The 23,329-nt window shown below is 44.0% G+C and overlaps 2 protein-coding genes across 4 annotated transcripts in view; one reads left to right on the top strand and one right to left on the bottom strand.

Moving 5' to 3' along the window:
* Positions 1-709, bottom strand: part of foxp2 (forkhead box P2) — a 97,205-nt gene extending 96,496 nt beyond the window's left edge. For all 3 annotated transcript variants that reach the window (XM_061667601.1, XM_061667603.1, XM_061667604.1), the window contains exon 1: positions 384-709. The gene's annotated coding sequence lies outside the window, so the exon portion shown is untranslated. The remainder of the gene's footprint in view (positions 1-383) is intronic.
* A 2,493-nt stretch (positions 710-3,202) lies between these two features.
* On the top strand, positions 3,203-8,367 carry ppp1r3aa (protein phosphatase 1, regulatory subunit 3Aa). The gene is made up of 4 exons (XM_061667825.1): positions 3,203-4,052; positions 4,632-4,684; positions 4,769-4,848; positions 5,921-8,367. Exons 1-4 carry the CDS (start codon positions 3,313-3,315, stop codon positions 7,844-7,846), a joined length of 2,799 nt encoding a protein of 932 aa, XP_061523809.1. The 5' UTR covers positions 3,203-3,312; the 3' UTR covers positions 7,847-8,367.
* The last annotated feature ends 14,962 nt before the right edge of the window (positions 8,368-23,329 follow it).

Genomic DNA, 23,329 nt, shown 5'->3' with positions numbered 1-23,329 from the left:
AATTCCTACTTTTAATTATACTCTATTTATCGTGGCAAATTGGTAAAATAAATGAGAATACGAGTTGGTCTCCATGTAATAACTATCATTAAAAACATTTTTTGTTCCATTTTAAATATCATCTTGACTTACGTCATTAAACGAAGGTCAAATGTACATTAAGAGTAATAATGATAATAAAGATTAGGGAAAAAAAGTAAAAAAAAAAAATGACAGACACAAATACGAAGCAAACTCAATTTACCTGAGTTAGCTTAACTTAAACATTTTCACCTATGCGACAATAAGCAAAGCGACGTATCTTTACGTAAACAAACTAAGTCGGACGCGAGTTAGGTCCACTTCCGAAGTTTAAAAACGAAATTAAACGTTTAGCAACTTACCAAAAACAAGTGTCAGGTATATTTTCCTCGCGGTGAAGTTAGCAAAACAAACAAACAAACAAAAAACAAAAACATAAAAAAAGGGGGGCAGGTAGGTGAATGGGGGAAGTCCTCTGTTGTGGCCAAGCTCTTCACTTGTGACAGTCCGAGCTAGCTGACCATGGCGAGACGAAACGCAACAACAAGCTGCGGCTGAGTAAATAAAAGTACAAATTAAAAAAGAAAGGGGGAAAAAAAGACAAGAGAGAGGGAGAAGAGAAAGAGAGAGAAGCACAAATATTCCTGTGTGGGCACCACTGTCTCATACACTCTCGCCAGCCAACGCCGCTGTTATTAGGCTTGCTAGTGCGACCCAGAAGGGGTAAGCGAGTACAACCGAGTCCCGTTTGAATGACGCGTAGTGCGGGCAGCAGGAGAGCGGAGAGAAGGAGAAGGGAGGAAAAAAAAAAAAAAAAAAAAAAAAAAACAAGAGACTGCGTGTGTGTGTGTGTGTGTGTGTATTTTCTTCGCGTTTCCATTCAAACACACACATCAAGATGAATCCACGCCACGCAATTTGGGACTACACACTAACCTCCTCCTCCTCCTCATCATCATCATCATCTTCCTCGTGGCTCCCCTCAGCGCGGAGGTGCGTGTTGTTATTTTTGGGCGTACTGCGACCCCGTGTGACGTCACAGGCCACCTGCTGCATAAACCAACAAAATTTGTTAATTTAAAAAAAAAAAGATGGCGAGTTCAACTGTTGCTCACTTCGCGTAATCAACCTAACAAAACAAAATGGCAACATAAATACAAATAACTAAAATGACAGTGAATATATAACTAAATAGAGCACGTTCATTGTCTTTATTTTACAATATACCACGTGTATGTTTATTTTCATATACTGCAGATATAAAAACAACAATTATGCAATTTGCTTCCACGGGGAGTGGGGGGGGGGGAACAATATTTCATATTGAACACAATTCAAGTCGACGTTATTTAGAATTACTTATTGCAATAGAATTGCAGTAACATATGCAGGTAAATCACCTATTGCTGCAAAATGATGGCTATATAAAGGTGGGGGGGGGGGGAATTTGATGTAATGAGATACACCGTTTGATTGATTTTTTTTCATAAGGTAATTCGGCTTGTTCAATAATTAATAGAAGGCATTTCTGCATAGAGCAGACATAACGGTTCACTTTTTTTCCCTCCTTGTTCAACCTGTGGAGATGACGAAAATATCACTATTATTCACTAAGATGGAGGAGAAATGACATGCTACCATTCTTTAAATTTAAATATTTCAATTTATACGTGTTACTTTTGCGTGGGTGAGTGTGATCAATTGAATTTGTGAAGCAATCCGCAACAATTTATACAAAACCTCAGTCTTTTAAAAATAATCACGGTACAAGATTTTTAGAGAAAAGGTGTGGTGGGCATGCGCAGAACTGACCTGCAGCATCGCTATGCAAATATAGACACAAATATATTCATGAATGATTTGAAAAAAAAAAATTTTTTTTTACCATAAACATGTTTGAAAATGTGCTGTAACTTTCTTAGTCTGCTTTGAATGGTACAAAAAATGTTAAAAATGTTAAGGGGAATATTTCAATTAAAAAGTGGTAATCTGCATCCACGAGGGCTGACTCGCTATTCTTAAAATGTGGTATTTTGCTGCCACCAAGTGGCCATTTGTCAAATGACAGTCAGTAGTGGCCCAAACGTTTCTATTGGAAGTTTCCATTTTCTTGCAACCATCAGCTCAATGATTTCATATCACACCAATCGTTGGAGATTATTATGAAATGCATGCCCCGTGTCATGTTATGTTTGATTCGACTATTCATATGATGTCAAAATAAAAAATGACCTACGTGATTTTGTATTGTAGCACCCCTGGAACAGACTGTATTGCATTGTGATCAAACAGCGCCACCTATGCATCGTGCAATGCAATTACAAGCCGTGTGGATTCAATGGGACAAGATGGAAAATGTCCTTTTCTGAATTAAAACGGCACATTCTCGACATAGGTAGTGATTTCAGACCACTTTCACTCGGGTTAGTGAACATTGGTGGCTATATTAGTCCACTCAAGGGAAAAAGGAATGATGATGCCTAATAATAGCTGAAGTCCAAATAGGCCATTAAAAGTCATTAGAGGGAAACATTTGGCTCCAGAACAAAGTCTCCTTTTGTGGACAGAGGCCACCTGTGAGGGATTGTGTGACTCGCATTGAAGTCAACTGACAAGATTTACTGTAACCCTAAAGGTGAAAGGTGAGGTGTGGGGGGGAATGACGGTCGCACTGCATATCGAGGATTAGTTGAATTAAACTTCACATGGTTGAACGCATTCGGGACTTAATCTGGTGTACAAAGAACAAAAGTAATCTCTCCTTTTTGGTCCCAAAAGGAGGTGAAGCACTGTCACTCGAGAGAAGAACAGTAAAGTGTGTGCATTTGTGGTTTGAAGGCTACCCTGCCATACAAATAATGCATCATGGGAAATGTAGGATCTTGTGATTTGGGGTGACCCGAGGACAAAAATGTCTTACTAATAATAGGACGGAAAGTTGTCATTTGGTTTGGATTTTAGTGGAATGCTCGCATCAGCCCCGCGGGCGTCGGCTTTGTCACGTCCAGAGCGGCGTTATATAAGATGTGTTCGGGTTTATTTATCCTTGTCGCGAGCAAAACACATTGTGACGGGATAAAGGAGCGAATGGCCAATGGGGGCCCCGGCTCGGCTTGAGCTGCATGTGTCCTATTAATAGGCCTGGCCCGGACTCAGCTGCAACCCAACTCCATCTGTCCAGTCACGTCCCCTCTCCTTTGCTCGCCCCTTCTCCAGCGTCCCCTGCGCCACCCTCCAAGGCAGACGGACGGCGGGACAGGCCGACAGCCGGCTCCAGGACCCTCGCGCGCCATGGAGGCTCTGTCCATTCAACTCCTGGAGGAGGACAGGGTGTCTTTAGGAAGGCAGGAACGCGAAGAAGAGGCCAGGATGGAGGCCTTCTCTCCTTGGGGCTGCAGAACGGATGAGGAAGAACCCGAATGGGAACCCCCGCCCGTTGTCCGGAGGAAGGTGTCGTTCGCGGACGCGTTCGGCCTTGACCTGGTGTCCGTCAAGGAGTATGACGACGTCAACGCCGCCGAGGACGGGGAGGACACCGTGAGTGAGTTGCCACCGCTTGAGGAGTTCTACCTGTCGTGTCTCTTTGCGGCACCTTCGTCCGAGGAGGAGCTGGAGAGGCGGTTGGAGACGCAGATGGTGGAGCTGGAGAAAGTGGAGCTCCTCCCGGGAACCACCACACTCCGAGGCAGCGTCCGGGTCATCAACCTCTGCTTCAGCAAATCCGTCTATGCCAGGATCACCCTGGACCGCTGGAAAAGCTACTTTGACCTGCTGGCCGACTACGTACCTGGATCGAGTGATAGGAAAACAGATCGGTTTACGTTCCGGTACGCCGTGGTTCCTCCATTGGAGAAAGAGGGGACCAGAGTGGAGCTTTGCCTGCGCTACGAGACGTCGGCGGGAACGTTTTGGGCTAACAACCAGGAGATGAACTATGTCGTGTTCTGCCACCAGAAGAGTCCTGTGAAGCAACAAGTGCAGGAGGACAACGGCGGCCCGAAGGTGAAGAGGAGCTGCTTCAGAGCCAACAGGTACCACACAAACGTTTGGGATCGTCCACTTTGGGTGGGCACATTTCAGGAGGAACACATTTTCGAGGTCATTTACGCTTCCCTGTAAAGTTCCGCTTCATCCTGAAATTTCACCTCAAAGCCGAATATCCCTCACTTTTGGCGAGTCATGTACACGTCTTTACTCGACTCACTGCTTGTGTTTGAAAACGCTTTTTGGGCTAAAAGCAGCAGCTTGTTTTCGGTCTGCCAACTCAAATGCACTTATATAACTTTGCAGTGGGGGATTATTTTGCCCATATATGGCGTTGTTGGCAGACTCTCTTGACTGTGGATCGAGACAGACATGCACTTCCTGTGTCTACGTGTTAATCCGGACGTATGCAATAAATAAAAGTAATAAAAATGGGATCATATGGGGCCATCTATTTTTTTTTTTGTTTGTTTGTTTTTGTGTGCCTGTGACATAACCAGAGCCACTTTATTTAAGTCCTTAAAGTTATCATTGGTGGTTGTCTTCTGTGTTATACCGGAGGAGAAGATGAATACAGAAGGTCATAAACAGCAGACGAACACGTGTGCATGTTTGTGCTATTACAGGAGGGTGAGCGCACAAGAAAAGGAGAGGATGGGCACAGCGACATGTGCCGCAGGTGCGTTTGCATGTGTCACGTTTATAATGCATTTGTCAAAGGACAACCCCCCATCGCGAAACTTTGACCCTTGTCGCCCCGCAGAGGTCGAGGCCGCGAGTGAAGCGGAGGAGACGAGGGCAGAGAGTCAGTGGTTATTCTCCCCTGCCGAATGTAAACCTTTGGTAAGTTGAATTTCTGGATTTATGATGAGTTTATGTCTAAATAAACTGTGTTTAATAAAAAAAAATGTAAATAAAAACAATTATGAACTGGTAAGTTTAGAACTAGTTATACAGAGAAAACAGGCTTAAACACTCACAAAAAAAGATTAGTTTGACATTTGCAAGATCGTGAGACCAGATAATGTTTTATTATATTCATGATCAACATGATCTGTGTAAGAGTATTAATCTAACAATACGTTTAGAGGTTAGTCGATCAATTGAAAACTATTTGGATACTCGATTAATCCTGTGAAGACCTTGTTGAACATAAAAATTGTACAAAACCTCATCATTTCAGCCTCTCCACAGTAAATATTTTCAGATTTCTGGACTCATCCATGAAAGCAGGCTGATTATGTTTGTGTTGAATCAAAATCAGCCATTTACAAACATCGGCATTTACTTTGGGAAATAACGATCAACATTTCTGTTATGGACAAAACAAGTAACTTTTTGCTTTTTTTGCACTGTGATAATAATGTCCTGGTTTTTAATAAAAGGTATGGAAATTAAAATGTATTTCATCCGAAACATCAATTTATTGAAAAAAAAATACAAATAATAATAATCCCAAAATTCATCGACTATTAAAACAATGGTTTGTTGCAGCCCTAAATAGGTCAATTTCTGAGAGCGTAGTTTGCAGTGGTTAAAACAGTACTGCATTGTGTACTAACTGAATAAACCGGATTGCTAATTTAATTGTATTTATGTGACTAAATATATTATAAATAAATAAATAACAAGCAGTACATCACTGCAAAGTACCACAGCGATGACAGACATATTGCTGTCATAAAAAAACACGACAACATTGTCAATCAATACAGCATTATTTTTTGTTTATGCATTGTGTCGGCGTACCTACAATTGGAAGTGTGTTAAGAATATGAAATGGGGCATTCCTATAGTAATGTAAAATTCCCCTTGACCCTCACGAGCAAAACAAGTCACACGCTGTTGAACTCTTTTGCAGTGCTTGGAGCGTACATGTTTTGCTCAAACTCTGAACTTGTGGCCTCGCCGACAGGTGGCGAGCCTAAAAAGCCGGCAGAGAGCGGCGCGCCTGGCGCACGTGAAGGAAATCTTCTCCCAGAGTTGGGGGCAAGCTTCCTCGTGTGACCCCATGGGCACCCTCCAGCCCTCGGGAGAATTCTTGCTTAAACGGCAAAGGAAACAAGTACTCGCCTATCGCCAAATTCCACTGATTACACTGGACTGGGACAACGATAAGCAGCAGCAGTGGGTGAGCTCGAACATGGACAATATCTGGAGCGGAGGAGCCAAAGTGACCTTGTCAAAGGCATCAGAGGAAAATGGAAAAGGTGCGCTGTCTGTTAATGATATTTGGGGGACCTTTCTTAATGGGAAAGGTCCCAGCCCTGATAACGAAAGCTCCGTATGTGACGTATGGCAGGCGTTTATTCACGGGCCTCGCTACGAGGACAAGCGTGGCGTTCCCGAGTCCGAAGGGCTGCAGAACGCGGCCTCGGTCCCCCCGACGAGCGAGAAGCGGCAGGTACCCGGGAACGCACGGCCGGCCACCTCGGCGGCCTCGGCTGTCGGTCAGGCGCCGTCACACGCTTCGCCGGCTCACGTTTCCTCATACGCCGGGGATCGCCAGCCCTCGGAGACACGCGGTGGGAGATCGAGAGGTGAAAACCGAGTCGCTGCCACTCTCGGGGAATGCGGTTCTGCGGGGGCAGTGCTCGCGCCCTGTGGCTCTGTTGACAGTTTAAGTGAGTGTCACAAGCACGGAGAAGAACGGAAAAAAGGAGGAATACAAGGAGACGAGGCCGTAGCAACAAGCCCGAGGGAGTCGACGACAACGGACATGACAGCAGAGGCTGAGAATGCCGGTCGCGACGGTGATAGGACCTCACGGGAAGACACGGGTGGCGCGCACAATGCGACGGATGACTCGGTGGCATTTTGGGACACGATCGGACACGGCGCAAAGGACGCTGCCAGACGAGGAGCCGAGGACGGAATCATAACGAACTGTATGCGTGCCGTCACATCTACGGAAGAGGAGGAAGTCAAGCCTCAGGAAAACGACGCCACGGCGAAGATCCCAGTTGAGTCAAACGAAAGCCGCGGAATAAAACCTGCAGATGAAATCAATCCAAACCAAATAGCAAGTGTGGAATCAAAGACCGAAGGCGTGTCGGCACGTGTGCGCCACGAGGACGTTAAACTGGAAGAAACTTTTTATCGCAGTCAAGAATTTGGCCACCTTCCCGAGGAAAAGGCCGCGCTTGGTGACCGTGTCGTCCTGTCCAACTGTTTAGGAGATGACACGAGCTCAATCATGAGAGAAAATCACGAAGGCCTCATAGATCCATCAGCAAAAAAGGTCTATGGCAATCTTTTATTTCCAGACGAACGTCAGAGATTGACACATTCGCAAAAACAAGGCTTCAACCCCACAATGGAGAACATCTCAATAGAGCTTTGGAACCAACCTGAGTCATCAGGGAGAGGCAAAAAGGAGCAAAGTAGCGTGGACATAGTGAACTTCCCTTTAGTGGTAGACCATAATGTGGAGGACACCTGCCTCAGGAGCACTGAATCAGAGCCTATTGTGGCGGAAGCCCTCGCCGTGATTGAGTCTAGATGGGATGGAGGACAAATTGGAGACGACTTGGTCAGGAGGGTTCACGGTCAAGCTGGCCATGATCCACCAGGAAGCAATAAAATCTCCACAGAAGAAACCGGGCAGTCCACCCGCAGTCCCGCCAGGGGGTCCGGCGCGTTCCTGTGGTGGAGCGTGTTGTACATCCTGAGTCACATCACCAGAATCGTCACCTGCAGCCTGCTCGTCTCCGGGTTCTTCGTCGTCCTCGTCCTGTACGAGTTCCCGGCGTTCTTCGTGCTCTACATGTTTTCAATGGCCTGGTGGTTTCACAAGCGGAGGAGCCCTCGGGGGGCAACAAACAAGGCGATCGTCAGCTAGGTTGGAATAGCGACATAAGATACAGTGTGTGTGAGAATGTGTGTGATTGAAATATAACACTACAGTACATTATTGGTACTTGATCTTCATAGTGTATGATCACACAGCCACATAGTGAAGTAGGAGTAGGTGCAAAAACTCAAAATCTGACCAAGAATATTTGTCTTATTGCTAAGTAAAACTAATTTGATTACACTTAAAATAAGACTCAACACCTAAATAATAACTTTTTTTTTTTTTTTTTTAGATGATTTTCATTTGTTTCAAGCTGTTTTACTTGAAATAAAGTAGAACAAAAATTGTCAGCGCGGTAAGGTTTTTTTCTTGTTACAATGAAAAATGTCTTATTTAAACTAACTAGAAATAAGACAAAGATTCTCGGTAACATTTTTGCAGTGGTAGGTGCAATAACACCAATGTTACTATATGTAACATTTTCTGTGATTTTTATATCTGTATTTTGGTCTTTCCTACTTTTCAACTATTGTAGTGGTTGTCTGGCTTTCCTGAATAAAGTAAATTATTGGTCACACCGACTTTTTGAACCGTTTATAGCCACAACATCCAACACTAAAACCACACTGATGGCAATCAAAACAAATCAAGGATGGACTGAACACTTGAAACTCATTCACTGCCAGCCTTCCCAGTTAACATGGATATTTGACTTCTCAAGCCGTCAATGGCAGTGAATGTGTTTTAATGACACACTCGCCGCCATTGACGGCTGTGTTCCCTCTTTGAATGCAGGTTTGCTGATTTACATTTAGCCAAAGAACAAAGAAAGGAACATCTTGTGCTCGCAACATTGCTGCCCCCCCCCCATCCCGCATTTCACATGAAATAAACTCTATGAACCTCAGTGGCTCACAGAATGAGAAAGCCACTTTCCCTCCTCGCCTTCTGTCCCTGCGGAGCCATCCATCGCTTCGCTTTAAGTGCCTGTCGACGAGACTTGGAAGGAAGTAAAACTTCCCCAGCAAACAGCACATCGTTTTATCACAGCTTCCCGTGGGAGACTCTGCGGGTGACACATCGCAGGGCTTAATGACAAAATTGCTTCGAGGTTGCACTTTCCGTTTAATGTCAAAGCACCCCTTTCGCACACTGCACAAATATTTAGGTTGTCATATTAATAGGAAAACAATTTCTGTCAAACGGATTATAAATGGGCTTAAGCCTCTGTGTCATTTATATATAATAGTGGTAGTGATCAATCTATCCGGCTATTTATCAACCTACCTGTCGATGTTTCATTATGACATCACACACTCAAAATGGACTTGTGTTGCAACTAGTGCGCCATTCCACGACACCGTGGGTGGTAAAGCAGTCGAGCAGCAGTCACTTGATCCAATCTGGGGTATGGCGGCCTTTTGTAAAACGGGCGCCGATCCCACGCTTGGCAGCCTCAAAGCAGCAGATGGCCGCTCGCCAGCGTCGGCACGGATGGCAGAAGGCCACTCCTGAACGCGCCCGCTCCTGTTTTTCCACAAATCACACAGAATGATGTGCTAGGAGTGTGTGAGAGTCCACCACCGCATTGGGATTCGAAACTGAGTGATGTCATGATGAAAATCGAACTTATCACGAGCATGGTGAAGTGCGGCAGCGCATGCGAGTGCATTTATACTGGAGTGCTTTGGCATGACGTTTGGTGTTAAAATAGCGGAACAGTATATCAAGGATCACTTAGGTCTCAGAAGTGCAGCTAATGCTAATGCTTTTCACTGCCCTGACAATAAAATCCAGAATAGACATTTTTTTTTTTTTTTTTTGGCATGGTTATCAAAATCTGCTAAACTCGATATAGAAAAAAATACATTACGAGCTGATGAAACCAAGGTCTGAACTTTTTGGCGGTTTTTCCAAAAGTTATATTTGGTGCAAACACAACACTGCTCAGCCCCAATACAGAAGAACAACATTCCTCAAGACCTCCGTCTCAATGGGGTTTTAATTTCTGGCGAAATAAAGGTTTTGATTGCTACCGAGAGCGAAGTATGGTGGTGGCAGCATCATGCTTTATTTTAGTCACGATGAAGGGAATTATGAACAGTTCCAGAAACCAGTTAGCGTTAGAACGAGAACTTCAGGCTTCTGCTACAAAAAAAATAAATAATAATAATTACAGACAAGCCTTCTAGAACATCTTTAATTCATTTTCAGTTGCAAAATGACATGCGCAAATAGAGAACCGCAAATGTGACTATATTTGTTTTATAACTAATAATGTTAAAAAAAAAAGGGGGTGTTACAACTTTTGGGATCCAGGATCCCTTTATATCGGAGACAATTTTACAAGGAACCCTTAAAATCCTAACGCCAATGCAAAAAGTTGCAATGAGAAGTGGGGGAAGAAAAAAAAAAAGTTTCAATCGTGACAAGAACAAGGTGTATTTTGTCAGGATAAAAAAAAAAAAAAAAAAAAAAAAAAAAAAAAAGTCATAATTTTACGAGAATTAACATTTTCCAAAATAAGGCAGTACTATTGTGATATCGAAGTCAAAGTTTAACAAGGGAAGTCATTTTTAAGTGCATTTGCAACTGAAATGCAACTTTGCTTTGGGTACTATTACGCCTTTTATTCCTTTCCTCGCACATTCCCGGGGAAAACAAATATAGGGTTTTTGTTCAAAAGGATAAAAACGTTGCAACGCCACTATCGTCCTGCAGATGTCCCCGCAGCCTCACTTATCACCCGTCCCACTCAAAGCTAAATGATTTCGAGTGATACAAACAAAAAGCACCTCGAGCAAATATTTGACCCCATCTGCATCATCCTGGATTTGAGATGTCATTCGAAATAGTAAACTGTCGTGTGACGCAAAGAGCGACACGCGACAGTTGAACCATCTAGTCGCCGCTCCCCCTCCCCTCCGACTCTCGCTCCCTGTGGCATGGATGGATGGATGGATGGATGGATGGATGGATGGAATCTTCCCCTCACCGGACTGGACTATCCTTGGCCGCTCAACGTTGCCCGGATGTCCTCTGGTTCTTTTGCCAGGCAAGCTTCCAGCTGCTGGTGCTCCTGACACTTGGCATTCGGAGGGTGGGACGTAGGTGGGACACCGACACCTCCCAACCGACACTAATTGCAGCCTGTTTGGGGATTTATCAGTGTGCTGCCATATGGCTGAAAATGGCACTACTATGACGTACACTCAGATGCCACAATATTAGTTAGGTACAACCAGTGGCGCTTTTATAAACCAAATAAACCACATAAAGTATGCAGGCTGCATACGAGGAAAATTACAGTAATCTCTCCAAATTGATGGGTGCACATTATAAAAATAAATCAATTGATGTACTGTGGTAAGTACCAACTGTCTAAGTTAAAAGGTATCACTGCCTGCCTAACACAAACAAAAAAAAAAGGACAGCAAGGCTCAGCAAAAAACAAACGGAAGGAACAAACACGAACACCTAAATAAATGTTTGAAAACAAACCGTTCTAAACGATTAATTTCAAATATATTGAACTAAAAAGTTCAATACAATTTAAGTGTACTTAACAGATGTACTGTAGACTACTGGATTAAAAAAAACAAAACAAAAAAAACAAAAACGGTTTAAGCTACTGTAACATTTTGCACAGTTTGAACACCGAATTCAGTGATTCTTTCACATACCACTAGAGGGAGTATGCGTATCACGAGTGGTACTAGTACCACACTTTGAGAATCACTGAACAAAGGAATTAACTCCGAGCAATCACGGACAACTCGTGACAACTGATAGCACCCGCTAAAAACAAACATACAAACAAAACAAAAAAACGACCTAATTATTCATTCAAAAAGTGCATACAAATTATTATTTTTTTATTATTTGCATTTGTTGCTTCCTTTGTCTTTTATTGACCTGTGAAAATCCAATTGTAACTACTGCTGCCAAGTAAGTGTGTCATGTTCGGGGCGCCATATGCGCTTGTGACGCCTCGATTCACATGTTGCGAAGTGTAACGAGGCCATGCGGGGGAGGAACACGGCGGTGGAGGGTTACATACAGTACAGTACGTACAGAGGCGTACTGCGTTCTGACACGGAACATATTAGATAAGGAGCGAGAAGTGGAACTGCCTCTCGCTCTCATCTACAAACAAATGCAGTGTGGCTCAGGCTCTGTCTCGCGGACGTCATGGGTCGTGTGTTATGCTTCGGAACATCATCGACAGCAAACATGAATGCAGATGCAGCAGTTGCACTTTCTTGAAAACAAAAGATGTCAGCCGTTCCATGCCATTTATTAGTTCCTATTTTATTGTACGCATTAGTTCATTTGAGATTCTTATTGCACTACTGCAGTTTTAGGATTATTTTCAACATTAATATATCTGCTCCTGCTTTCACAAAGGAGAAGCATTTTCCTAGAAAGAAAAACTCTAATCTTCTCCAGTATATCTTGTTTTATTAGAATTTATTGCTAGAAACTGAGAAGCTTTTTAAAAATGTTATTTAATTTACTTTTTTTCTTTTTTTTTCTTTTTCATCAGTGACACAATTATCCATGTGCCATTTCTATACTCACACACCTAAATTTGGGAGTCCCCGCTGTACACCAATAATGAAATCCGCCATATTGCTGGCAGCTCATAAAGCTTCCTCTCCCTTCCCGTCTGCTTTGCAGCAAAAAGGTCACGCATGGAGCAGATTGTGTCGATCTCATCCGATTCTACTTTCATCTTTTTTTTGCCTCGCATCAACTTGCCTTTCCCCCCCCCCCTCTTCCCCTCCTCTTCTCTGTCTCTTGAGTTTCCTCTTCCGTCCATCACTTTGCTGTGATGATCTGCATGCTTTTTAAGAAGAAAACATTATTATTATTTTTTTTTTGAGGCGTCAAAACAAATCAAAATGCATTTTAAATCAGGCGCTGACGTTGCTCTCACGTCTGATGAAGAACACGGTCAATCAGCATTTTAATTAGGAGACGGACCACCGTGGGTACTTATTATTGCATCGATTGGGAACTTCATTCGACTTGTAAAGAGTATGTGCCTCTTTTGTGGCCGTGTTTGCCCACCTTGCAACAGACAATGGATGAGCGGTTATAAAAGGAGGCAAATGGGTGAATGCAAAGCACAAAGAGTGCTTGGGGAGCAGATGGACGTCTGCAAAAGGCAATGTAAAGAAAAGAAGGAAGACACAGACGAGGTATCTACACCGCGTGCCTGTCTACGAGGGCGACCTGAATTTAATCGATTTTTACAGCCGTGCCCCTGTAAATCAACAAGTTCATTTCTGTGTTTGTGCGTCTTTGTATGACAAGTATAAATACACACACCCACACACACACACACACACATGATTTTTGCTACTTGAATCAAAGCTTAATGCAACTCTAATGACCTGCATAGAAGCACTCTCCATCAAATCTATGAAAAAAACATGATTACCTTGAATTGAATAGCTTCTGCGTCAATGCTAGGGGGGAGCGGCATTATGCCTTAAGTCCACCTTAAAATATCATTTGGATGCGATGCAAGCTTGTAATAAGAGAAATTGGGTTCCTATTGTAGCAATGGATTACCTACTTTGGCAGTCTCTGAATAATAATAATAATAATAATAATAATAATAACAATAATAATACTAAGAGTGGATTTGGCCTGTGTGTTTGTTTAGTAAATTACACTCCATGGCTGTAGGGGGCGCGCTAGGGCAGAAAAGAAAGACATAGCGAGGGAGAGCCAGCAAGTAAGTCGATTGCGAGGTGGTCTCGCATGTACCGTGAGTGAAGTTTCATTGATGGAGGGCAGTTGGAGCATTTGTCCGATGTCCCTGACATCAAGATTGCGGTCCATGTACTGCTGTACCCTTTGTCCTCACTGTTAAGGCAAACTAGCACACTAGTAGAATGAATACGGTGCACTTGTGGCGTCATACTTGATGGTGCTTAAGGATCTATCAAATGTGTTCCTTCGACACATCACACAAAAAATATGCAAAATTACATGATAAAGAAAGTACAAACCTTTCCTAGAGAGTATCACGGGTCACAGTAATGTTCTCTGCGGGACTCCAAAATAGAGAGATACACAGACGGGGACAAACAGCATGGTGGCTGTCAACAGTGTAGCTGCCTCTGGAGCTAACAGGACGACTGGAGAGGACATATGTTACCTCATCAGTGAGCGGGAGAGAGGTCGCGCAGCAAGTCCTAACGTAGTGTTCTCGAAAGGAATCTTGTCTTGCACCCCCTCAAATGCAATTTCTCAGCTGCTGCATTCAACACTGTGTGATACAAGAAAAGAAGAGCATTTCAGACAGAACAGTTGCAATGCGCCACTGGAATGATTTCCTCTCCTTCAGTGTGTCGGTGGCACATGCCGTGCAGAGGTTTGTCTTTCCATGACAGCCCATCTGGCTCCTTCACCTTACCCCCATATATATAATATATAACATATATATGTGTGTGTGTGTGTGTGTGTGTATAGACCATCCCTGCTAGCTTCTCTTTTTCTCTGCGCTAACAAGGAGAGTGTGAGGGGAGACAGGCCCGTTATGGTACACTGCTTACAAGGCTGGTGAAATGTGAAGACCAGTGCGCGATGTGCTGTAATTGTGTGTCAATGCGTGACAGTATGTTCGGCTGTGTGTGTGTGTGTGTGTGATAGATAGAGAAAGTCTACAGTAAGTCCAGTGGCTTGACTTTGAGTGACAGGTGAGGGGAAACAGCACCTCGGCTTGCTGTTGTCAGCTTATGGGAATACTGTGAAGTGCTTCACTACTCTCGCTGACTCTTTATACTAATCTTTTTTTAAACACATCACACTCCAGCTGAACCCCAAACACCCTTTACACATGCTTCCTCTGGTTCATAAGGGAGATTAGAACGATTAAAAGGAAGGAAAATAAAGAGGAGTGTCTATTAAAAAGCTCTTAAAGCAGGCAGGTAAAATTTGTGTGCGCTTGAGCGAATTTAGGAGCAATTGATGTGAAAAGTTGAGCACTATTTTATGGCTTTTCCTGTTCCTCCAACCTCAAATGTTGACTGCTGACATGCTGAGATGATAGTGTGTATGTATGTATAAAAATTCCTCAATAATATATTTTTATGAATTTTGAATTTGTTTGAACTGAAATAATAGTCATACAATTCATTTAAAAAAAGAGACATTTTGAAAATCATCTTCATGGCAAACCAACACGTTTGTTTAATTCTATTCCTTTTTTTTTATACGCAATTCAAACAAAATTCTGTAGTGAATCAGCTCTGAGATTATGCCATAAAACAAAACAAAATTAAATAAATAAATAAAAATATGTCCACGTTCTACTAATCACAGTCCAGGTTTTGTAGCAAAGCTAAATACATTCTTGTGACTGCCAACCACTCGGAGACGACAAATTATAATAACTGAGTTTCGGGGGTGGCTGCCCGTATACCTTGTTGGCAAGCAGAGCAGGCAAAGGCACCTACAGTGGGACTGCTGTGTTGCCATGGCGACTGTCTTTGCATCTCAACCATAGAGAAGAGATGCTGGGATTTTTATATCCTCTTCCTTCCTTCTTTTGTCTGTTTTTCTTTCTACTTTCCACTTGATGTTTTTCTTCCCTGTTTTGGTGACCAAAAGCCGCCCCCCCGCCCCCCCCCCCCCCTACCCCCGCCCCCGTCTGCGAAACATACACAAACACAACTGGAAGGGTGTGACGTAAATCAGGTGCACCGATCTAAGCAGAATGCTGATGAAGGCACGGCGAGGCGGTGATGATTCTTCAACGCCTCGCATCGCAATCATCAAAGACCCCCGGTTCCCTCTCATTTACCGTTTCCGTGAGGAGATAATAAATGTCTCCAAAGATGTGTCAGTCAGTCCAGTAACGCTGTAATCAAATGTGCCTGGGACACAGAACCAGAATGAATAGATCTCACGATGACTATCAGCTTCCATCGCCCGGGAATGTTTTGTGTGTGTGAACGGCACCCGGAGGCCCGTCTCCCATCACTATCAACACAACTTGGCGAAGTCAAACCTTTCGCCATGGTAACGAATCCTACCCACCACTTATAACTGTAGGCCTATTTCCATGGCAACACTGCGTAACACTCAGTAATTCTGTCTTGCAGTCATTATACAGTAGAGTGGTGCCTCTAGATACGAGTGACTAAACTTGCTAGCTTAATGCTAATTAGCATCAATGTTGCGGCGCTATAACCTTTTAAACAATGGCTTGAACACAAAAAGTGCAGCAACACATGTAGAAAGATAATATAATAGTACTCACAGTCATATAGTCTTTATCCTCTGTGAAGAATGACTAATATTAGTGCTGCACTGAAGAGCTGAAGGAGTTAAGATCATAAACAGTATAGCTGTCTGTGTCTTTTTTTTTTGGGAGTGGGGGCTGCAACGGATGAATGACATTTCAATGGGAAAAATCGATTTGTGATATTTGCGTTCTACAACTGAGCTTCAGTCTCGACATATTTGAGTGGGTTCAAATGAGTGCAGGCGGCAACTGTGTCGGTGGAAATAGAGGGCGAGTGATCACAAGCCTGCACGTTAACACGGGGGCGGGGTATAAGATGAAACTCCCATTTATTTTCACCACACAGACAAAATTAAATGTATTAATATCCCATATCTGTCCCTCCCTCATCTTTCTGTGTGCCCTCATTTAAGAAAAGCAGGGAGGGGGAGGGGGAGAGAGAAGGGGGAGTGTGTGTGTGTGTGGGGGGGGGGGGGGGGGGGAGAGATTCCATTTGAGCACAAGAACATGCGAGGCGTCTTCCGCACAGCAAGATGATGAAATCCTTGGCAAGAACACGGTGAGCCAGATGCATTCCAGGGGTTTGCACGGCTACCCCCAACCTTCCTCCCCTTCCTCGTCCTCAAACGTAAATGTCAAATGGTTAATGAGCACCAAGGTGGATCAATTTGTTAGCATTTGCCACACAGCGAGGAAAAGAAAATAGCCTATCACTGAAGTCGCGATAGCTGAATAACGATGAAAACCGATTGGCTTTTTTGGTACAAATGTAGAGCAGCGTGGATTACATATTGTGCTGAAAAGGTCCTTTAAATGTCATTCAAGTGCGTTTACGCTGTGTTATGTCAGACTGGCACTGTTGGACTGAGGCCATCCCGCTCCCCCACCATTTTGCTCTCCAGCTGCACCCGCCAAGTCAATGCTCCTGACTCAAAGGGATTGGACGCTCACTGTCTTCTGTCATTAGGCAGCATTTGCGGCCGCATAATGAATTCTGGAAATACCTCTCAGTAAACAATTCATCTAATTGAAATGAAAATCAACTGAGTCTTTTTTTTTTTTTTTTGCCAGCTCTCTGTCTCTGTCCTTGGTGCTGAATTCCGGTTTATTCGAATGGCAACGAGCGAGCGTGAGCGCAATCAAAGCAAACGTTACGAAGAACATATGTCAAACGTGACGGGCCCGAGGCAGCACGTCCCTGCATGCGATGGCTCGATGGAGCTACGATTCGCACGCGTTCCTTGTCCTCACTCGTAAGACAATTCAGCACCAAGTAGAATGACGAAGGTGCACTAGTAGAATGACAGTCTTCCACTACTGAATCACTTTTCAGCACACGAGTCGGACAACTTTGTCATACTAGTAGAACAATGACATGTTATTAGTGAAGCATTTTTGTACTACTAGTAGGATCCAGAAGGCTACCCAGTGTGACACTTATTTGTTAGGCCTGGTAGTGTTGCGAGTGCAGCGCAGTAGTTTAATAATGAGGTTTAATTACATCCTGGTAGGCCAAAGGTGGCAGCGTAAAAAAAATCATTACGAGTAATGTGCAGTCATTCTCCTAGTGCGACCTAGTCATTCTACTCGACAGGAGCGTACTATGCACTTAAAGCTGAATATGAAAGATATCTAATAAATGCGCAAACAGCTTTCCATATGCGTCATTTATCACCAAATTTCAGCACACTAACATTATTTCTTCTCCTTTTCATTTTTTTGAAACATCATTTGCTGCATTGATTTCTTTCAGTCAGAGCCAAAATTGAGATTTTTACCTTGATGTTAGAGCAGGCAGGCGGGCCCACTCGGCTGCCACGAGAAGTGGTGCGCTCAGATCATTAATCAGGCTCGACGGCACAGCGGGTAACGGGCGAGCGCTAATGCATGCAAATGTATACTCGTTTTGGGGGCAGGTTGAGCCAAGGACAGGACCTAGCCGGCAACACGGAGAGTGAGAGCATATCACATCCCGCCACGGTCCAATTCACCTGAAAGCAGGAGTTGGCTCTACATCGACGTGACAGTGGAGAAAAAGATTGCAGGATGTGCAACTATGCTATAGCGTCCGCTGGGGAGTGTTCCATTTTCTTGATCAGATGTCCTACTTAAAGCTAGGATTGTCAAACAAGCTTCTTAAGCGGCAGCAAATGTAGGAGTCGGAGCTGATTTGCTGCCAAATGAGGGTTCAGTTTAAGCGCGCCATCCCTTCTTATTCCGAGGCTCATTATACGGCTGGGATTGTGGCTCGCCGGTGATAACCTCGCATGGCTTCCTGAGATGAACCCACCTGAGATGAACCCACCTTAGGAGGTTATGATGTCGATGCTGATGTGCATCGGCATCATCGAACTATCAGCGGTGCTGTTGGAGCCGTCTCACGGTAGCCTCACTTAAGTTGATAAAACACGCTCGCATTTACGTCCCATATACATGTGTAAAATCCCAATAAAGCAGTTATTCACACTTTTATCAGTTGCGCTAAATAATGCAAGTCCTCTATATTGTGTTATGTTTAACACAAGCTATGGTTTAAATAGTTATTATATGACAGTAAACATCTTGAATAGGGTGTTCCTGTCCGCACCACAAACGGAAACAAGGCTGTTATTGGCATTTACTAGCTTGCTGTAACGCCAGTACCCTTTTGGTCATCCTATATATTCAAACACAATTTGCTAGCAGTGGTAACAATGGGTTGATGTAAATAAATAAATGTAGCCAATTGTTCTATTTGCAGCCATCTTTTATCTATATCCACGTGAGCATTGAAATCGCCCTCCAAGAGCCAGCTTCTGTAGCCGGGGATCGGATCGCCAATGTCCCGGCCTTCGGCCGCCGCCCAGCTCGCACTGCACCCGACCCCTATGGCCCCTCCCACAGGTGGTGAGCCAATGGGACGTTATCTATGTCCATATTGGTTTATTCACAAGACTGCAGTTGTACCTAGGGCTGTGAAAGATAAATAAATAAATCACTCGGCTAAGTCGACTTCGGAAAAATAGTTTGACGCAGAATGTCTGCCTCGAAGCTGTGCTAGGTTACGTCTGGTTACGTCTGGAACCATGTTTGCACCACCAATGTTTCTCACGGACATTTATTGCAGATGGACGCAGTGTTGGGTCCCTGATAAACTTAGCCAAAAACGACAGAGGAGCATCTGTAAGTGATTTTTAAGACACTTTTAGATGTGTCATGTACATATAACATGATTTATGAATGAGCTGAATGGTAGTTAGCGTTTTTTGTTTTTTTCTAACCTAAAATGGTCATCGGTGGCACGCTAATGCTAATCACGAATGCTAACCATTTAGCAATGGCTGATTTTCTTGCCTCAAATTCGGGACAGATTATACCATACACTCAGTACCAGCATATGCAGTTTAAGGATAGAAGTCCGGCCCTCAAAAATGAGAATAAAATGCATGTTAGGAGGTTTAAAAAAAATTAACTAGAATTACTGAATGTACATATATATATATATATATATATATATATATATATAATTTTTTTGGGGTGGGGGTGGCGAATGCTCAACAAAATATCTATAGGATAATCGACTCTACAAAGATTTGATCGTACTGGTTTGTCTTATCAGCAAAAATAGAGACCAATATTGGTTAGTCAGGGAATGGCTGGGGTTATCAATAATGATCACGAGGACTAAAAGGGAAACACAAAGCCTGACCTCACTCACTCTCTCGCCATCACGAACGGCCAACTAAATGGCTCGTGAACAAACGTTGCTCCCCCCCCCACCCCCCGCCTCTACGCAGAGAAAGCAATGAGTGAATGAACAGGCCATTTAGGGAAACCCCCCAAGGGGAACGTGGGGGGTTTTCAAGGTTGAGTCCTCCTCCATTGGCTACTGCTATGTGTGTGAGATAGAGAAAGAGAGAGAGAGATTGTGTGCGCATGTCGTCCTCCGGGTCTCAGTAACATTCAGGCAGGCCGATATCTCCCCTCACGCTGGGAAGTAAAAAAAAAAGAAAAACATGCTTGAATGTGTGTGTGTGTGTGTGTGTGTGTGTGTGTGTGTGCTGACACTGCCCGAGCGCCGGCGGCTCTCACAAGTCTCTCAGGTCAGATGGGAAGGGGGGGGATGAGGGAAGGAAAAGAGTAGCGGTGGGTGGTCAACAGCTGTTGGTGAAGAACGCTCTCTGCATAGCTCGGCGCGCGAGCCGAAAGAAGGAAATACATGTCATGATTGTTACTCGTGCTTCTATTGTGCAGAAATACAATCTGGTGATTTTGACGCAAACATCCCAAGGTTGTATGCATTCACGCTGTCCGATACCCAAACGAGCCAAGGCTGCTTTTCCACGATAGCTCACTGAAGCTCGGCCACGTTTAATAACTTTTCTTCCCTTTTCTATTCCATTTTCACCACAGCTTTTCCAATTACAAATCTGCAAAGTGCTCCGGTCTCAATTGAGCTTCAAGCAATTTTCCGCCGAGTAATAGCAATCATTTCCAGCGCTGCCATGGGTTAAAAAAAAGAGCGATGCTGCAACAGCTGTGTTAAGACAAATAATTTAGGCAGAGAGGTTAATGGCGAGGACTTGTTTCCAATTCACTCTTCCTCTGCGTGAACAAAACAAAAACAGCCCCTCCCTGACTTGTTTTTATTGCGCAGAACGCCACTCTTAATTGAAAAACAAAAATGATGTAAAAGGTGAGTAAATTGCATGCCTAATCAATGCTCCGACTGCAAAGATCAGAATCGTCAAGGCAACAGACAAAGCACAAAAAAAAAAAGGTAAGAGCCGTGATTTGCTGACGTTGTTGTCGTTGGGCATCTGAGGCGACCTTATGCAGCAGCGTCTTGAGCCAGACAAAAAAAATGTCCACACATCCCCGAGCGAGCGCATTAGCACGGCACGTGAATTAACACAAAACACACACACCCCCGAGACGACTGCACAAGACCAGTGCATCCGACGGAGGAAAAATGATGGAATCTCTCAGTGAGACTCGTTAACGCAAGGCAGTGACCCTCAACCAATTTGTTGTTTGTCTGGTTTTTTTTTTTTTCAGGAAAGAGCGCTACGGTTGCAGCAGTCGGCTTTGTCTACTGCCACGACTTGTTGGGAGCAAAGTCGACAACCATTACGCGCATTGCAAGCGCGCCACAGGATGTTGTGTCAATTTATAGACCGTAAATGTAAACAAACTCATTTCAACTCAAGCTATGCTTCCATACGCGCAATAAGGTCTGTAGAATGGATTTTTAGAATGATTAGGGTCATGATTAGTTGAATGTGTTGATTATTCTTTCTATTAATCTGTGAATCAGATTTAAAAAAAAAAAAACAATTCTTTAATTCCCATCCCTTTATTAAAAAAACAGGGCATTATTTGAAACTGAAATAGTGCTTCTTCTAATGATCAAATGGACAATAGATTTCAGTGGAGACCCTAAAACTCACCGTGGACCCAAGATGAAAAATCTTACTGGTAGGAAACCAGATTAGCCCTCACGCCCACTGGTTTTAGGTATCAGTTGCCAAAGCCAATTGACCTAGAAACCTCCAAAAGAAAAAACTTTCAGAGTTGGGGATTGGTTCAGGGTTGGTCCAACCCTAAGGCCAATGCCCAAGGGTGACAGATCTTCCAAGGTAAAGACTGGAGTTACTATTCCCATGGATTTGAAGTAGGGGCTAAGTAGAAGGTTGTGGGTTCAGCCAGTCCAACCAGAAATCTGAACGACTTGCCTGGTAAAGACAACAATCCCTTTTCTGGATTGGAGGTTGGGATTGGTTGACATTTTGTCTCCGTTACCCCAACCCGAAGGCTATGCCTGATGACAATTTTTCCTGGGGGTATTGCTCCAGTGATCTACCGTGGATTTGGGGATTAGTTCAAGGTTGGGTTCGGTTTACTTAACCCTAAACCTCTCTCGGCCTTGAGTCAATACATCTTTCCAGGTAATCACCGCAATTCTGCTACTTGAAAGGGATTTGGGGATGGGGTTTTGTTGGAGGTCGGGGCTCAAATACCTCAAACCCAAATCTTCCCATCTAAGGACACTCTTCCTCATATCTGCCTTGTATTCTGGGACATAGAGAACCTAAACCTCCCTTTTCCTATCAACTGGGGCAATGGAGAGAGTCCCTAACCATAAACTCTTACACGTTCTCCCTCTAACTCCAGTAAACCCTATTGCTAAAACAAATAATCCTGCCTGTTGTCACTTCTAATGTGAGCTGACTGTCATGACAAAGTCAAGCGTTCTCCATTGGGCACGAAGTTTTTAGCATACAGAAGATCAATTGTGTTTTTATGCATGCTAGGAGAACAGGGGACTTGGCTCTTTCCCCTACACTTTCCTCTAAATTGGATTGATGCCGGCTCATTGGTATGTGCGATCGGTCAGCTGGCGTCCGGGACGCGAGAGCCGACTTGGCTTCTGTCGTGATGGTTTTACACAGATTCTGGCACAATGTAGGACTCATTTGCAAGAGGTAACTCTTATCTGTAGCCACTGTGTGGCCAGCAGAGAGAGCGTCCTCTGCTGAGAATTCCTTGACCTGGCTGAGGGGAAGAAAATATGGACGCAAGCTCGAAAATATCTCCAAGGCTTGACAGCGCACCTCCTGCTGCAATCCGTAATTACCAACAGTGCAATCGGCGGCCTCGTTAATTTCTCCTGACTGGCAGCAGCTGACGGCTCAATTGCAGAGAATCCACTGGTACAACCTCCGAGGTAAACGGAACTGACGTCGTCGAGCAGTCTTTGGCCTCAGACACTCCACAGAGAAAAGTGCATCATCTACTTATTATACGTGCTTTCGATGCACTGTCTGGCATTATCCAAATGTGAAGGACTTGTCCTTGATGGGTCTGTGGAAGCTCAAAAAAAAGCCAAAAGCGAATGGGCCATCCCCGACAGAAAATGGCCCAGATAGCTGCTTAATAGGTTGTTTACATCATTCGAGTTACAGTACATGACACAAAGTTGCCCTTTGCCCTAATAGTCCAAATCCACTGCGGGTTCTCCCACTTCCACCCAAAAGTTTCCTCATACTACACGATTCATACACGATCGACAGGCTAAATGAAAAGGACGACGAGCACACTCGTGGTAAAGCGCCTGAAATCACAGCGCAGGCGAAACGAGGGCTTTTAGCACCGCCGGTGAGGTTAACATCTATCTTATCATATTTACGGAAATAATACGGTCGAGGCAACGCTGAAAATATCAAGCAACTGTATGTATAGTGTGGCGCGATAGCCACCGCAGCACATACACAAAGCCCACATAC

This window comes from Phycodurus eques, chromosome 22, assembly GCF_024500275.1.
Source record: "Phycodurus eques isolate BA_2022a chromosome 22, UOR_Pequ_1.1, whole genome shotgun sequence".
Taxonomy (NCBI): Eukaryota; Metazoa; Chordata; class Actinopteri; order Syngnathiformes; family Syngnathidae; genus Phycodurus; species Phycodurus eques.
The sequence above is the reverse complement of the archived record's forward strand: the minus strand, read 5'-3'. Positions and strand labels throughout refer to the sequence as shown.

Excerpts from the sequence above, each read along its gene's own strand:
- ppp1r3aa (XM_061667825.1), top strand. The coding sequence starts at position 3,313 with ATGGAGGCTCTGTCCATTCAACTCCTGGAGGAGGACAGGGTGTCTTTA. Across the intron at positions 4,053-4,631 it reads AGCTGCTTCAGAGCCAACAG|GAGGGTGAGCGCACAAGAAA; the intron begins GTACCACACAAA and ends GTGCTATTACAG. Across the intron at positions 4,849-5,920 it reads CTGCCGAATGTAAACCTTTG|GTGGCGAGCCTAAAAAGCCG; the intron begins GTAAGTTGAATT and ends CCTCGCCGACAG.